The sequence below is a fragment of the Lithobates pipiens genome, unplaced genomic scaffold (genome assembly GCF_037356315.1).
Source record: "Lithobates pipiens isolate NorthernLeopardFrog02 unplaced genomic scaffold, aLitPip1_a1.2 Scaffold_19, whole genome shotgun sequence".
NCBI classification, from domain to species: Eukaryota; Metazoa; Chordata; class Amphibia; order Anura; family Ranidae; genus Lithobates; species Lithobates pipiens.
Window position 1 is genome coordinate 406,797,016 of NW_027507764.1, and position 17,555 is coordinate 406,814,570.

General features: G+C 42.6%; 1 protein-coding gene across 1 annotated transcript in view; it reads right to left on the reverse strand.

Moving 5' to 3' along the window:
* Positions 1-17,555, reverse strand: part of TWSG1 (twisted gastrulation BMP signaling modulator 1) — a 71,179-nt gene that overhangs the window by 29,995 nt on the left and 23,629 nt on the right. Inside the window, exons 3-4 of the mRNA XM_077492454.1 lie at positions 15,936-16,035; positions 65-337 (exon numbers count right to left, since the gene is read on the reverse strand). Coding sequence (XP_077348580.1) covers positions 65-337; positions 15,936-16,035 — 373 coding nt within the window. The remainder of the gene's footprint in view (positions 1-64; positions 338-15,935; positions 16,036-17,555) is intronic.

The following is a 17,555-nucleotide window of genomic DNA, read 5'->3' on the forward strand; positions in this document are numbered from 1 at the left end:
AAAAAACAAACAAACACACACACACAACAACAACACACTAATGCTCAAAGTTGACTGTACATACCTTTATCATTGCTGTGAACCACATGGGCCCCATTTTGAGGCACTGATACATTCTGGTGTTGTGGCTGATTTACTGAATCCAGAAAGGAGACCAGGTTTTCATGATGAGAAAGTTCTTCTACCGCAGGGAAAGAAACAATGTTCCAGTTAAGTTGCTTTATGCCATCTACCTCTGTTAGTGCCCGAAACAGAGATGGGATGGGATCATGAAGTTCCTCAACCGTGCTCTTGGAGGTTGGGGGAGTGTCACTGTAATTTCTGGGATTGCACATTCCTAGGAAGGAATGCAAAACAACTTATTTCATGTACAGATTCATTCTTATACTAAAAGACTTTAATATGTTCATCAGGCCAATTTGACAGTTAATACATTTTATACACATGTTCACAAAGTGACATTATATTATATTCTATTTTAATCTTTTCATTCTTTGCATGAATACAGCATACTAACTTTTCTGTCCACTGAAAATATGCATCTGTTTCAAGGGAATAAAAGAAAGTAACTAAGCAACATTCTATCAAAATAAAACGTTAACCTGCACATGCAAAGAAACAACTAGTCCCTGCCATCAGGATGTGCATAAAATATCACAATCTTGCTAGATTTGCCTGGCCAGAGTGGTAAAGTGATCCTGTCACTTCAGGGTCAAAAGCAAAATAAAAGCATCCTGTAAAATGTGCTATACAGCATTTCTCTTTACAGCATGTGTTTATACCTTGGCTTATTGTTCATCTCCAGCTGCCACAGGTATCAGACACTTCTGGGTGTGTTAAATACCTGCTCATCACTGTGCTTTGTGGTTCTGCTCACCAACTAATATGACACTATAGGACAGACAAGCTGGTGGGTGGAGCTACACAAAGCAGTGCTTACTTCTCCGGCAGCCTGTGTGTTAATGGTTCACTGCAAGTTTCAAATACTGTACCTATTTCCCTGATACATTCTATAGTCCCCCCCCCCCCCCCCATCAGCTCATGCATTTACAGTGGCCCAAGGATCAACAAAGAGGCACAGGGGTTGATTTACTAAAGGCAAATCCACTTTGCACTACAAGTGCACTTAGAAGTGCAGTCGCTTTAGATCTGAGGGGAAGATCTGAAATGAGGGGAAGCTCTGCTGATTTTATCATCCAATCATTTACAAGCAAAAATTCTATTTTCCTTGCATGTCCCCCTCAGATCTACAGGGACTGTATTTCCAAGTGCACGTGCAAAGTGAATTTGCCTTTAGTAAATAAACCCCATAGTATTAACACATTAACATAGTATTAACACTCTGGCAGCCAGAATGGTAAGTATACATAGCATCCTCCCTTCTAGATTTTAAGCTCTAATGAGCGGGACCCTCTGATCCCTCCTGTATTGAAGTGTAGTGCAACTGTACTGTCTGTCCCTGTCTTGTAAAGCGCTGCGCAAACTATTGGCATCCTGTATAATAATAATATTTTCTGTGGGCTGCCTTTATCTTACCTTTGACCCGACAGTGACAGTTACTTTAAAATGGAAGACTGCTATCCGACAAGGCAGTAAATTCCATCAGTTTGCTGTAATTGCTAAACTAAAAGTTCAACTGGAAAAAAAATAGTTTCCATGGGAGAATATTTTTACGTTGCCATGCAAAACTAAAATTCATCAGCAGGTGGCACCACAAGTAAACCAAGTTAGTATAGCTTTCTATAACCAAGAAACCTGATACCATATTTGTAGGGGGAAAGTGGGACCCCCAATATTGCTACAACATCCAACATCCAACACAGAATATAATGAGTAGAAATAGTCAGCATTTGATGTTGGGCATTCATAAATTGCTTTAGTATTTATGTAGTTAAGATAGTGTGAAAAAGAGAAAAACAGTATTTGCATTTTGGAATATAGTCAAATGTTGAGCTAAACTCAATTTATGTTACGGTATTTGAAAATTGTACTATATCTGAATTATTTTGTGAGAAAGCTGAACTGAACTTGAGTTTATCTTCTGTTGTATATCTAATGTATGTACATGGAATTGCCACTATAGGGACTTACTGACACCTTTGAGTTACATGAGGGGCCCATGGAAATCAACAGAAAAGCACGAAAACACATCTAAAAGCATATCAATGCGCATTAAGGTCACATCAAATCTATCCAAGCATGCTTTCATACATTGTTCATAGCTTTTTTGCAATTTAAAGCACATTTTACATGGTATGTCATGCATTTTTGCCATTTATATATATAAAAAAAAAAAATCCGTAATTGTATAAGATTGATGGTGAAGAGGCAGGCAAGAGGATGTTATTTGAATGAGTGACCAAAACTGTACCCTTCAGTAAAGATGATTTTATGACTAAAGGGTTTATACCCTAGCTGCTGCTGTGCATTAGCTGGTCTATAGGTCCCCATGTGGTCTATTTGCAGGAAAATGTAGCAGTGTTTGTTTATTGCCATTCAATTTACTACTTGGATGTGTAGCCCCGCTCACTTGCAGCATCTTGTATATTGGGAATATGCTGGTCAAGATACCATTTGCCGATATCCTGCTTTTTAAGATAATCCGTGCTAGTATCCTGCAGTGATATATCATGGCAAATACACAAAGGAAACCAGCAACATTTCAAGAGTGCAGGGGGAAGGGTCGGCAAAGAGGGGATTGGGAGAGTAAAGAAAAGATGTAAGGTAGGGAGTAAGGAGTAAGGTAGGGGAGGGACACAGGGAAGGATTTTAGCTAGGCTTGTACAGGGGTCAGGAGTACATAAACACACACAGAGTGCAGGGATAAGTGGTGTGTATTGTGTAAAGAGTGCAAGTTTCAGGCATGTGTAATATTCTGAGTGAGGGGTGTTCCACTCAGAGTGCAAGGGTCAGTGGTTCATAATGCACAGAGTGCAAGGATGAGGGTTGTGTAAAGTGTAGAGTGCAGAGTGCAGGGGACCAGTAGGGAGTCTCCAGGGGTGACATACCATTATTCTGCAGCTCAGTTGCAGGAAACAGAAAAAAGTCCACAATTCCCTCCTTTCCACCACACACAAGAAAAAAAAAAAAAAAAAAAAAGACACAGCACCCCCAATCTGCCTCCTTCATCCACAAATAGTGCCCCTAATGGCCCTCATTTATGCTCCCCCCTTCTTCCCCAGCACCATCACTTCTCATAGGACTGAAATGCACAGTAAGAAGGAACGAACACTTTTCTGTAAGTGGATCTTTACTTTCTGTAAGGGACACCTACTTACAATTTCAAAAGATCCGCTTTGCCACAATCAGTTCTCCTCCTCTCTGCTATAAAGTGCCTTGCACCCTTTGCAGCTGCAGCTGGACTACAAGAACACGAAGCAAGCTCCTCCTCTCGCCCAGTAGCGAATCAATAGAGTCACACTAGTGGGTGGCGTTTGCAAATTAAAATTTCCGCCTCTGGTCACTGTACAAACAAGGCAGCAGGACTCTGATATTCAATGGTTTAGACCAGGGGTCTCAAACTGGTGGCCCTCCAGCTGTTGCAGAACTACAAGTCCCATCATGCCTCTGCCTATTGGAGTCATGCTTGTAACTGTCAGCCTTGCAATGCCTCATGGGAATTGTAGTTCTGCAACAGCTGGAGGGCCACCATTTTGTGACCCCTGGTTTAGACTCTGCCCACCAATGTGACACTTCATTAAACACTAGAAGAGCGATGTAGTTCACTTCCTGGGACACACAGTGAAACCAACTTAAAAGCAGGACCAATACCGCATACAAGTCTCTGTGTGGAGGAAGGGCTTTGCATCCTTGTGTCAGTGCAAGAAGCAGCGGGAAAGTTGCAGAAAGTACAGACACTAAATAGATGAAGCAAATGCAAAGAGATTCTTGCAATGCAGGTTCTCAGATACAGCCTCTTTTTAGCAAGGAGACTAGTGAGCAGCACAGCAGTAACCTTACTAAATCACACCACAAATCATATGGGGCTAGCACTCAGCTACAGTGCCTTATATGATCTCACACTGCAGATTTACAGCTATGACGTTTAAGGCACAGGAAGTACAATGTTGTTTTTCAGAAGTTAAGACAAATGTAAATTCTTTCAGAGCACTGCTTAGACACGTTTATCATTTCTAAATGTTCCTTATGTCAAGGCAGCAAATCTTTACTAGTTGAATTTAGGTTTGCTTTAATTATTGTTACACTGCCTTCTTTATTCTTTATGCTATTAAAAAATGGCTTTATAAAAAAAAAAAAAAAAAAAAACTTTGTTGAACATATTTAATTAGTAAAAGAAAAGTGGAGGTCTATATAAACAGAAAACAAATCCAACCAAAAGAACATTGGAAACAGGAAGTGCTAATGACAGGAGGTGTAATGAAAGTGCAGCTAGAGCCTGTGTTTTTGTAAGCAGTGATGTCAGCTCATAACTCTGCACATCTGGCGAAAGAAAAGTGCACAGCCTGTAACAGGCCCTGAGGGCGGATGCTAGTCTGGCACTTGGCAGAGTCACCTGCATTCAATCATGCCAAGATTTTTGGTTGACTTAAAAAAAATTTGATCTCTGCCACATCAATTCCTATACACTTCTCAGGGAATGGTGTAGAATCTGTTTCAGGGGTGTATATTCGTATAGTGACTCATTACAGCTAAGAAAATTAGTATGTAAAAAAAAAAAAAAAAAAAAAAGGGGTAGAAGAAACTGATTAAAACAATGCTGTTAAACAAAAACACATTAATAAGTTCATTTTTGTTTACAGGAGGAGACAGCAATAGCACGGAGCTTAGCTTACTTTCAACAACACGCGCTCAAATGATATATGGTCAATTCAACCCTAAATGTTGAAATTATAACAAAAAAGCAAAACACTGCACTACTTGGATGAAGCTAGCAGCTAACACTCAAACAAAGTTATAATAAATGTGAAGACAATAAATGTAGCGCTGAAAAAATAAAAACTCAAAAACCTGAAGGCAAATTTAAAGCGAGTATGAACAACCCGTGCTAGAAAAAAAAAAAAGGGAAGTTTTTCACTTATTGTAAAATAAGTGTAAACAACAGTCTGTGCCAGTTGTATTCACTAGTGCTATATTAATACAGCAATGCATAGATAATATAATAACAGTGGGATCACATAACGTGAGTCCTGAAAGATAAAGTATTATCCGTTCATCAATCTATACAAGAGGACAAAGAGTGACCAATCTTCTCATGTAGACCTTGGATCAAGGCAGCAAGGAGACCATCCACGGCAATCTGTTTGTCTGTAGAAATATCTGAGGATGTAACACTACAGATATAAGATGGATACTCTTACCAGAAATGTTGGACCCGCATGCCCTACGACAGTGAGTCTAAAGAGCTTGTAATCCCAGAGGATTACATTCCAACTTCTGATGAAAAGATCGCGGTGTAGAATCCTCTTATAGGCGTACTTAATCCTGGATAGAGGTGAGTGGGCCGATAGTCGCCGACCGATGTTCCCCACACTTGAGGGCGGTGATACCTCGGGGACCAAATATGTCCCAACCAACACCAAACAAACTCAGCTACTGACTTGAGTATCTACTGAGAATTCCAACAATAAGATCTCACACCAGACCTCTCAGCTCTGCAGCAAGCTGAGAGGTCTGGTGTGAGAGGTAAGTTCAGCAATTACATTATGTGTAATAAAATGGAATGACAGAGGGAAAAAGTATTTAAAACGCTAAGGCTTCTTGTACACTGCTGCTGGTAAACGGACATTTAGGAGCATTATTTTGTCCACAGGGTTATTTATAGTCATTTCCAGGCAGTTGAGTTTAGAAGCATTTTTTGAAAAAAAAAACGCATTCAGAATGGATGTTCAGTGGCATTTGAAACACCAAAAACCTGTAACAACGTGTAAACGCGGTAAATCGTGTTTATCTGCATTTCATTAACAGGTGTTTTTAATTATTTATTTGAAAAACTGTAAATGCAGCAAAACTGAAGTTTACATTTTACATGAAGTGTACATTAAGTCCAACAAATGCATTTAATACTTCGTACAAAATCCTTTGTTGCCAATGACAGCTTTAAGACTCCTCCTGTATGGAGAAACCAGTCACATGCAGGTGTGTGTGTGGTGTGTGTTATGGCATCCAAAGAATTCAATTTTGGTCTCATCTGACCAGACTATATTCTCCCAGTATTTCACAGGCTTGTCTAAATGTTGTACAGCAAACTAATTGAGCTCCCACATGCTCTTTCCTTCAGCAATGGAGTCTTGTATAGAGTGTGCATACAGGCTATGGCGGTTTTCTTTGAAACAAGTGTACCTGGTAAACCCACCCTCTCTCTGTCTCCCTTTTTCACTCCCTCTTCTTACCAGCACCCATCAAACACCAGATGAACAGCCATCACTCCTTTCAAAAAACCAGCCCACCCTGACACGTACTGACAGATGACTTCAGTCCCTCAGCTCTAAAATAGTACACTGCCCCATACCACACGCAGGCCTACACCCACATGAGAGTTACCTCTTGGAATGTGAAAGGGCTTAGGTACCCCTTTAAAAGACTCAAGATAATCCGGCACCTTAAAAGACTGAAAACAGATATTGCCCTACTCCAGGAAACTCACCTTACTCCCTCTGACTTACACCGTATGAGAAGGCTCTGGGTGGGCACTGTTCTGGGATCCAGTTCACGCAAGCGAAAAGCAGGGGTTGTCATCCTCACCCACAAAAACCTCCCTTGTGAGGTACTGACCATGGACACTGATAACCATGGCCGCTTCCTCTCCGCATTTTTGAAACTAGGGACTAGAGAGCTAGTAATTTCCAATGTATATGCCCCAAACAATCCCAGCAAGCAGTTTCTCAGTGAAATGACCACCTGGTGACCCACACCTACCCCATATAGTTGGGGAAGATTTCAACACCATCATGCATCCGTTGGAGGACAGATCTTCCTCCAAACAAATGCAACCATCTCATACAGCCTCTGAAACTTCACACTTCGTATCCACAATGGACTCCCTTCGCTTGCATGACATCTGGCGACTTCACCACCCAGCTGACAGACAATACATCTTCTACTCCAACCCTCATAATATCTTTACTAGAATTGACTATTTTGTACTGACCACCTCATGCCGATGGCCTCAGGGGCAGATATCCACGATATACCCATATCTGACCACGCTCCCATCTCGATATCGCTAGACACCCCTGACTTAAGGCCCTCTCCCCAGCTCTGGCGCTTTCGCTCGCATCTCCAAAACAATTCTGACTTTCAACATTACATGGAGGAAGCCTGGTCCGAATTCTCGGCTGCCAACGTTCTCCACACGGATAGCCCGAACCTCTTCTGGGAGACTGGTAAAGCCTTCCTCAGGGGCCGCATCATTTGCTATGCTGCTTCCCTCAAGAGGAATACCTTGGCAAACTACAAGAAAGCCAGTGCTAACCTGCACTTGGCACAACGCTCTGTGCTCTAGGGACTCTCCGGAAAACAGGGAAAAACTGTCAGGTAGCAAAGAGGACATTTCGACACTTGGGCAGACACCCTCAAGAGGACACACAGGGCACATTGGGAAGCCACCTTCCATTAGATTGGCAACAAAGCCAGCAAATTGTTAGCGAGACTCTGCAAAGGCCTCTTTCGCCCGACCCACATCACCTCCCTACGGGATTCTGCAGGCAACAAAAACCTCAGAACAGGATATAAACAAAAATTATGCTTCAATATTATGCCTCGCTATATGCCATTGACCCCATAGACGAGAATACTGCCAAATCTTTCCTGGACAGAGTACACATGCCCGAGGTTTCTCCCTCCCAACTGGAACCCCCTCAATGCTCCTATCTCCCTGCCCAAATTTACGAATGGCGTTAGGTACTTAGCTCCCTCTAAAGCTCCGGGCCCCGACGGGTTTACAGGGGAATTCTATAAAGACACTACAATCGAGCCCACTCTCCTCGCAGTCTATAATGGTATATGGTCCGGTGGCCCTTACCTGCCAACCGTGAACCAGGCCATCATAACTACTTCCAAAAAAAAGGCACGGATCCCCAAGAGCCAGGCTCGTACCGACCCATTTCACTCTTAAATCTTGACGTAAAAATTCTCTCACAAATAATAGCTTCCAGACTAGCCACCATCATTCCCTTTCTGATCTACCCAGCCCAGTCAATTTTTGTGAAAGGTTTGAATGGCTACCATAAACATTCGGAAGGTGCTGCTGGCTCTGGAGCAGGCCAGGGGCAACACGGGGGAGGACCATGTCATCACCCTGGACGCGGAAAAGGCCTTTGATAATGTCAGCTTCGATTGGCTATCAATGGTCGTAGCAAAAATGGGCTTTACGGGTCCCTTCAAGCACCTCATACATGCCTGGTCTCCTCTCGGGTGAATTCCGTCTCTAGAAAGGCACGAGACAGGGCTGTTCCTTATCCCTCCTCCTCTTCAACATTGTGCTCGAACCCCTCTCACTAGGGATGCACCGAATGGGTTTTTTGGTGCCGAAACCGAAAATGAAAAATACACTAGGCCGAAAACCGAAACCGATACCGAAACAGCACAGATACCGAAAATGACAGTTTTTAAAAAATATTTTTATACAGGAGGTGGTCAGAGACTGGCGACATGGTAAAAGAGATAAGTGTGTTGCCCCCTGTGCAGCCAGTGATACAGCGAAGAGAGAGGAGAGCCGCCTCCGCCGTCTGGTTCAATAGAGCACCTGGAACATGACAGCTTTAATTTCAATAGCTGTGTGTTCCCCCGTCGCACGCCGTCGCATACAGCCCCTCCCCCTTGTCCAGGGAACTGTGATAGACCGATCACCCGTGCAATCTGGCGCTCTACTGAACCAGACGGCGAAGGCAGCTCTCATGCGTTATAGATCTCCCATGATGGGCGGCACCAGGGGTGGTGGAACACGATAACTCTGCACATCCCTCTTCGCGGACGACATATTAAAAAAATTTCTCAACCAGCCCATCCTCCGACATGCACATCATCTGTTCGGGCCTCCGCATAAACTATGGCAAGAGCGAAATCCTCCCTATAGGCACATCAACTATCCCTCCATGGGCCCACCACTCACCCTTCACAGTAGCCCACTCCTACATTACGTATTTAGGTATTAAGATAGGGAAAACACCTTCAACTACCCCTACTCCCCAAATAAGCCATATTTAAAGTCCTTTTAGGTCTTATCTTCAAGGTAGGGCTTATTTACAGGGAAACAGGGTAGGGCTTATTTGGGGGGTAGGGCTTATATTGCAACCATCACTGACAACCTCAAGGTACCATCCACTGCAGCTAATCAAGCACAGATTGTGCTCGTGTAGTTGCATCCTTGGCAACAATAGCCGAGGACTGGCAGCTATGAACCCGGTGATGAAATACACCTTGCTTCCATGTTAATTATTTGCAGGGGGGATTGGGGAATGGAAAGGCTGTTAGACTTGACCAAGCTCCTGCTGCCAACCTGTACATCAGCAGGAGCTTGCTGGGGACAGTGCAATGGAGAAGGCGGCTTCCCGTGTCTTGAGCTCTCCCTCTCCCCTTACAGGGCAGTACCCAGTGCAAGGCTGTATGCAGAACAGGAAAGGGGACGGGGAGCAGAAGCGGTACATTCTGACTCTGTAACCAGCCCCTGATACAGAGGACCCAGTCATGTCCCTTGCAGTTCACTAGCCTGACTTTCCCAACACAGCCAATACAGCTCACAGCTTTGTGCAGTACTATTCATAGCCTTGTGATTTATAGTGGAAGAATGATCCTGGCATGGTGAGGAAAGCAGAACACAGAGGATCAAAAGGGAGGGTGGGGGCTGGCTTGCAGAGGTTAGAGAGAGTGGGGTGCAAAGGTGTGCCGAGAGGGGGGTTTTGGGGTACAGAGGTGAGCAGAGGGTGGTTTGGGTTTTTGCGGTGTAGAGTGAGTTTAGGGATTTGGGGTGCAGTGAGAAGACTGGGGTTTGGGGTGCAGAGGTCAACAGAGAGAAGGTTCACTGAGACTTCCTCGAATTGCCACTGCTGTGTTCATGCTATTGACTGCATCGTAATGTATAAAAATAACTTTTGCACTCCTTTTGTTGAATTGCATTTAGGGGCACAGGAATTCAGATACCGTCATGTAATTCTGCTATCTACAAGAGGAACGAAGAACTGGCAAACAAAAACATTGTGGGTCAGCCCAGTATAACTCCCACTTCCAGCATGCCTCAGTTTTGTGGCAAAGCAGTACCAACAGCATAAACAATAAACCTAGAGGGGTGGGACCTGTGCACCTCAATGGGCTCCAAGAGAAGGCTTTTTTTGGAGGTACAAAAGTCCTATTTTACTTCTTGTCCATTTAGGTGGACAGGAATTCAGATACTGTCAGGACGTCCAAAAGCAGTGCAACTGAAGGCTGGGCAACAGAGCAAAAACCTCCCACAGGCCAAACAAAACAGAACTGGGGTCAGCTATCAGCCCAAGGGCCGCCTTAAGGACCAGTGCCTAAATCCGAGAGCTGATGCCAAGCACTATCTGAAGGGGAAGCAGACAATGGCCAAAGGAATAATCTGGAACATAAACCTGATGCTTAAGGCTAGAAAAAGAAGGATAACCACCAAATGGGGATAACTCCATACAGGATTATGAATCCACCAAAACAGGTGGAACTATAACAAAATTCTCCCAAAGGCAAGAAAGGACACACAACCTACTATGGTCAATAAGGATTGGGGTCAAAACTACCTTAACACGCCTGATCATCTGGGATCAAGGGATCATAGCTGCATGTCTGGCTGGACAACCAACCAATCTAGATATGCAAGACTGACCAAGCTAGAACACAACAATCAGTAAGCCAGTGCAAAGACTTCTAAATCCACAGGACAGCTTTGTCTCATTGAGTCAAACTACTGAAGGGGTAGGGTGTTGGGAAAAGCGCCTCCAGAAGTGTAGGCAATACCGTGGACATAGACTCTGGTAACAGACTGGTGAGCTGGAAACTACCAGTAAGGCTGAAGATAGCTGAAAATAGAGCAACCCCAGTGGAACCCTGCTGGAAAGCTACTCCCAAACAACCTAGTGAGACCAAAGGTCTGTCTGGAAAGGGAAGATAGTCTGAGGTACCAGATACCATTGGGAAACTAGCATTTCCAGGCAGAGAGAGTTGGCTGTGATGGTGCCCAGCTCAGACACCCCATGTGACAGATTCTGGAGCAAGGGGTCCAGCTGTGAAGGGAATGCAAGCAAAAACAGAGAGGTGCAGCAATCAGTGCAGTAGCACAAGAGAAAGCAAAAGGCACAATTGGAGAGAGCTCCAGAAGCAAGGAATTGGCCCAATAACTCTTTGCCACTACCTGAAGGGAACTTTCAAGGTTGGTCAGTGGACTTAGCGGAAGTAGTTGAAGTAGATGGGTGAGGCTCAGCCACTCTTTCCCTGGAGATTCTGCTTTGAGGAAAGAACATGCACTAGCCTCTCATGAGAGCCAAAAAGGTGGTATCCAGGGTAGATCCAAAGAGACAACATCCCTTGAAGGTTAGGATGAGTCAGATAATCTATCAAAGTGGCACTGGTATCCCAGCAGATTAACCAGAGTGCTTTGCACATCTCTATAGACAACAGGCCCATGCAGAACAGTAGTTTAGAAGCTTGTAGCAAGCCATCACAAATGAAGTACAAGGCTACAGACATCTTTCACAGCCACGGAAACACCTTTTTTATGGAATAAGTGGAAAAGTCACTTTTGAGGGATCGACACCATTCTGTCACAGTCTGCCAAAGTTCACAGTCAACACACAATTGATGTCAGAATATGCCAGAGCAAAACTGCGACTAAGCCCTGGTTCACACTGAGCTGCGGGAATTAAGCCGAACTTGTACGATTTAACTCCTGCATATCAGTCCCAATTTCGGCAGCAATTTCACAGACATCTGTGCAGGTTTCTGCACAGATGTCAATGGAAATCGCACCCCGAAATTGTAAAAAGTAGTACAGAAACTACTTTTTTAAATCAGTGCGGCACCGCAAATGCAGCATGGCACATATTAGGACGGTGCCATTGCTGGCAATTTCCGACAATTTGACATGTCAAAACGCACCACTGTGAACCAGGGCTAACGAGGGATTCTAACTGCTGATCGGTAGAATCCTTAAGGGTAACCCTCTACCTGCCAAGTGCTGCAATTATGTTTAGTCACTGGCAGATCCATGGTAGGTATAGACAATTTGACAAATGCTCTCTTGAAAGGGAATAGTTTTAAAAACCACACTCCTAAGTGGTACCCAGGACTCTTCAGGGTGCTTTCAGTTCTCATAAAAAGAATGCCTCAATCAGCAAGTGTAATGAAACAATCTGTACAGCTATGGGAGCTCTGAAAGATCCAAGGATAGAGACAGCAATCTGATCCTTTAAATACAAGGTAGAAAGAAATGTATCAATAAAGGTCCAAAACTCCCCCTTGGCAGAAGACTACGGTGCCCCCCAAAATACACAAGAACAAAAAACCCTACAGAGACTGTTGGGAATATGGATAAGAGATGATCTCAGCAACCAGTCATCATTTGGCCTCTCCTAAGGCTTCTGGAGGATCAGAGCTAAATTCTGCAGGGGTGACGCTGGCATGCACAAAAAACCTCTGCAATTAGTGTCCACAAGGAGTATTGTGAATATGGCCACAAAGCGTGACAGAGTTCCAAGTTCTGCAACAGAGATAAGGTTCAATTAGCTCACAAATATATGCTTTGGCAACACAACTGGGAAAATAGACGGAGCATCATTAATTGGCCCCACAAAAACAAACTCATTTTGATTTCTAAACAGAATCAAAGATTATAGTGTATGTAAACCTTAATTACAAACTTCTCTTATTTTCTACCTCTGTTAAATACATCATTTAAAAAACGTTAAATCTTTTTGTGAAGTGCAAAAGATATCTGTTGGTCGTATAGAAATATATATATATTTTTTATGGATGGGCACTGATGTGGCACGGCTGAGGCATGAATTGGCATAAATGAGCCTGAATGGGTACAGATTGGTGCTGTGGGCACTTCAGATCCAGCCCACAAGCACTGCTGCAATGGCTCCCTCCACTCACTGTACTGATCCGTGCAAGGAGAGAGAACTTGTGAACTCCAGGCAAAAAGGGCCATATTTGGAATTCGAACGGATGACTCTAATGTTCTAACCATTGGGGAAGGGGAATTGTCCACCAAGGTGGGGTTTTCTAGGCAGCAACAAATTAGGAAATGATGATAATATTTAAAAATAGAAAAAAAAAAAAACTTTAATAGGACAAATTATAAAGCGACAAGGTACAGCGAGTGGAGGGAGCCATTGCAGCAGTGCTTGTGGGCTGGATCTGAAGTGCCCACAGCATCAATCTGTACCCATTCAGCCTCATCCATGGCTCATTTATGCCAATTCATGCCTCAGCCGTGCCACATCAGTGCCCATCCATGCAACATGTGGAAAAGAAAAAAAAAAATTAATTATTTTCATTTTCTTTCCACATTTTCCAAAAAAAAAAAAAAAAACATTTAATGATGTCCAACAGTCTCATGTATCAGATTATGTTTTGCCATGTTTGCTTTCCAAAATTGGGTCATTTTAGGGTGGTTTCCATTGTTCTGGTGCTCCAAAAGTGCAAGAGTCAAGAAATTAAATGTGTAATTGATGTCCCTAAAACACCCGACCGTGCTCCCTGCATGTTGGGCCTCTATATTTGGCTAGGCTGTAAAAAAAAAAACCTTGCACATGTGGCATCGCCATAAATCAGGAGTAGCAGCAGAATATGTTTTGGTGGTATAGTTGCAAGAATGCATAGTGTGTGTGTGTGTGTGTGTGTGTGTGTGTGTGTGTGTGTGTGTGTGTGTGTGTGTGTGTGTGTGTGTGTGTGTGTGTGTGTGTGTGTGTGTGTGTGTGTGTGTGTGTGTGTGTGTAAGATAAATAACCTGTTAATATGATAAATTTTATGAAGATAAAAAATAAACAATCTTACATTTTGCAAAGAATTGTGGGGAAAAAACTACAACTTAAAAAAAAAAAAAAAAAAAAAAAAAGAAGAAGAAGAAAGAAAAAAAAATTACCATGCCTCTTACGAAATAGGTTGAAATGTCTATTTTCCAAAAAGGGGTCATGGGGGGGGGGTGCACGCATTTGTACTGTCCTGGCTTGTTAGTTCTTAAGAAATGAAGATAGGCCGTTAGTACATCAGGTGTGATACATTTTCAGTGATTGGCACCATAGCTTCTAGACACCGTCAGGTACACACGATAAGATCATTATAAAATTCTCGTATGTTAGAATAAAAATTCAGAAGTGATCTCATGTGTTGTAAAGCATTTGTACTGCTTTTTCGAAGGACAGCTGTACTGATTAAATTAAAATTGTGCGATCTAACATTGTACAGAAATTTTTTCCGTTCATGTCCGATAGAATGATATTGGATGAACTGCCATGATCGGCTCTCGAAAGCTCTGTACCAACGACCCAATTATCATACAATTGCTTTGAAAATCGCTAGTTTTCTGATCATGTGTACGGGGCTTAACTTCCATAAAGACCAAATATATGCAGCAGTATAAAATTTTATGAAGAAAAATAACTAATTTGCAAAATTTTATAACAAAATTAAGAAAAATGCATTTTTTTATTTATTTTTTTTAAAACAACATTTTCGGTCTTTTTTCATTTATAGTGCAAAAAAAAAAAAAAAAAAAAAAAAAAACAGTGCTGATTGAATACCACCAAAAGAAAGCTCTATTTGGAGTGAAAAAAAAAAAAAAAAAAAGACAGAAATTTCATATGGGTAAAGTGTTGCATGAGAGCACTGAAAGCTGAAAATTGGTCTGGTTAGGAAGGGGGTACAAGTACCCAGTGGGCACCTGGTTAAGCCGGGTACATACTGACAGCTCCGGTTGGAGCCACTGTACTAACCATGCAAGGTTAGTTCAGCGATAGGACAGACATGCACATGAGCCAAACGTCATCATTTTTTTTTAACCGGCTGTTGTCTCCCAACATTTGGCTCGTGTGTACAGGGCTTTAGATTGTAAGCTTGTTGAGGGCACGAACTGATGTGAATGTGCAGTATATATGTAAAGCACTGCTTAAAATTGACAGAACTATATATCAGCACCTCTAATAAAAATAAACATGGGAAAATGTGTATGTATTGCATAGATGTACATCAGGTGTTTTTTTTTTTCTTTTTGTTTTTTTGCCCTGACATACAAGATATAATTTGCAGATGCAATAACAAATGTTTGCTATGTCGCATTAGTTCTGAACACTAAATGCACCAGCAAATCACTTTTTTGTTTAATAGAAAAAAAAAAAAAAATTCAAAGAGAAGGTACAATAATCAAAAAACAGAATTATGGGGACAGTTATATAGATTGAAAACAAATAGCAATATCCACAGTTTTAGACCTTAATGATGGTACTATAACCTATATTAAAGCGGGGAGTAAACCCGCTGAAGTTTTTTTTTTTGACCTGCAAAAGGAAAAAGGCATAATGAGCTAGTATGCACCGCATACTAGCTCATTATGAAATACTTACCTTAGAACGAGGCTCCGACATCTGGTCCGATCCATGCCGAGGGAGCCGACATGTTCCCTTGGCGTGTCTTCCGGGTATCGCGGCTCCGGCGCTGTGAGTGGCATGCGCGCAAGAGATTTCTTTCCAGCAGGGTCCGGCGTCTGCCGGACTTTCAGCCGAGAATCCCATGTGCGCATGCGCCGCTGCAGTCAGCGGCGCATTGCAAGGGTAATATCTCCTAAACTGTACAGGTTTAGGAGATATTTTTTTTACCTACAGTAAGCCTTGTAGGCTTACCTGTAGGTTAAACTTAGTAAAATGACTATACAACCGCTTTAAGATTTACTAAATTGGGTTTCACTCATCCAGCAAATCACTTTAAAAATCTTTTTGCCTGTCTACACAATCTCTAGAACTAGCACTTACCTACACAGTCACAGCACTCATCCCAGAGTGTGCCCAGACACAGCATACATTCCTTACAGCAAGAGCAGTTGCCATCTGTAGGGCGACACTGGCACAGCTCCTGGAAAAAAAAAATGCAAATGGGTATGTTTAGTATTATAGTTGGCCTTTTTGTTTTATTTATTTTTATTAGGACATAGCCACGGTGTGGAATTCGCAAGAATATTTTACAAATATTCAAAAAGAGAATATGTTTATATAATCTATACCTAGATCTGCTGCAAAGCACAGTAGGAATGTGTTATGATAAGATCAAGGTAGACAGAGCTGATTGAAATGGTCACATCCCTCATTACTGCTCCCAGCAGGAGAGATACATGAATGCTTTTTCAATGCAGAGACTTCTGGTCTGGAGTTGAAAAAATGTCTGGAAGGGTCACACAAAAGGAAGTCATTAGGCTCCTGTTTACACACCAACTTCTTAACAATCTTCCAGCAAAGCTTAGAGTAAAGTCTACACTTTTGCATGGTGAGATGCTTCATTACTGCTGAATGGTGTACAGTGCTATCAATGTTTGACTGCAAGCAGTGTACTGTAAAAAAAAAAGTAGATTCTTACTGCACACTTTCATGTACCACAATTGATGTGCATTCAGTGCACTGCTCCTGTGTGCGTGCAATACTCACGTAAATCTCTCTACAGCTGCATACCATCGACTTCGCCCATTGATATCTATGGCCTGCTGTTCATAGCATCCTGGGCAGCAGAAATGCAGTGTCATGCTGCACAATCAAATGCCTAATATTGTCTTTCTTGATTTAACTTGTTGGCTGAATGTTGCAGCCATTGTTCTTGTTAATTGCATTCTCACAATAAAATGTAATTAAAAATAAATAAAAAAAGGAAGGAAGAACGTTCGTTTAATTTTTTAATCTATAGGGGGGTCAAATCAACATACTGGAACACAGTGGGGGGGGGTTTGGCATTGCTGTGATCCAATGGTCAAGCCTGGCAAACACTGCCGAATATCATCGGCTGGTTCAACAGAAACCATGAGCCCTTGAGTACACCAGCCTGGCTGGCTGTGAGCGCTGACCGTTGTGTGTTCTGGCAAGGTAAGGGGGCAGTCCGACTGTCAGCACACAATAGCTCAGTGGGAAGATAGTTATTTTTTCATTTAACTCAGTGGGCTGAACGAAATAAAAGGGGGGGAGGGGGGGTCGTTGTACTAACTAGCCGTTAGTACAGCAAGCTCCTCCATTTTTTCCCCCCATTCAGCCCACTGGGTTGAATGGAAAAAAACAAGACGGATAGCATATACCAGGCTTAAGTCTCATTGCTGTGATCGAACTCTGCTGCCATAGAATTCCTTTATGAGGGTGCAGCATAATTTTTTTTCACAAAATTATCAAACTCCCATTGCAGGAGATGCGCATATACATTGTATATATTTAAATTTTGTTCACACTAAAGTGTATCTTCCACACAAACACAGAGGTGTGAAACAAACCTCCATTCACACTAGCAGAACATACTGCAATGCTTAATGAAAAAAGTGCAACACACGCCTCACAGGTATGTGCGGCTAGTATGAGTGAAGCCTTACGGGAGCTTTTCCACAGTTCTAGGCCTTCCCAGGC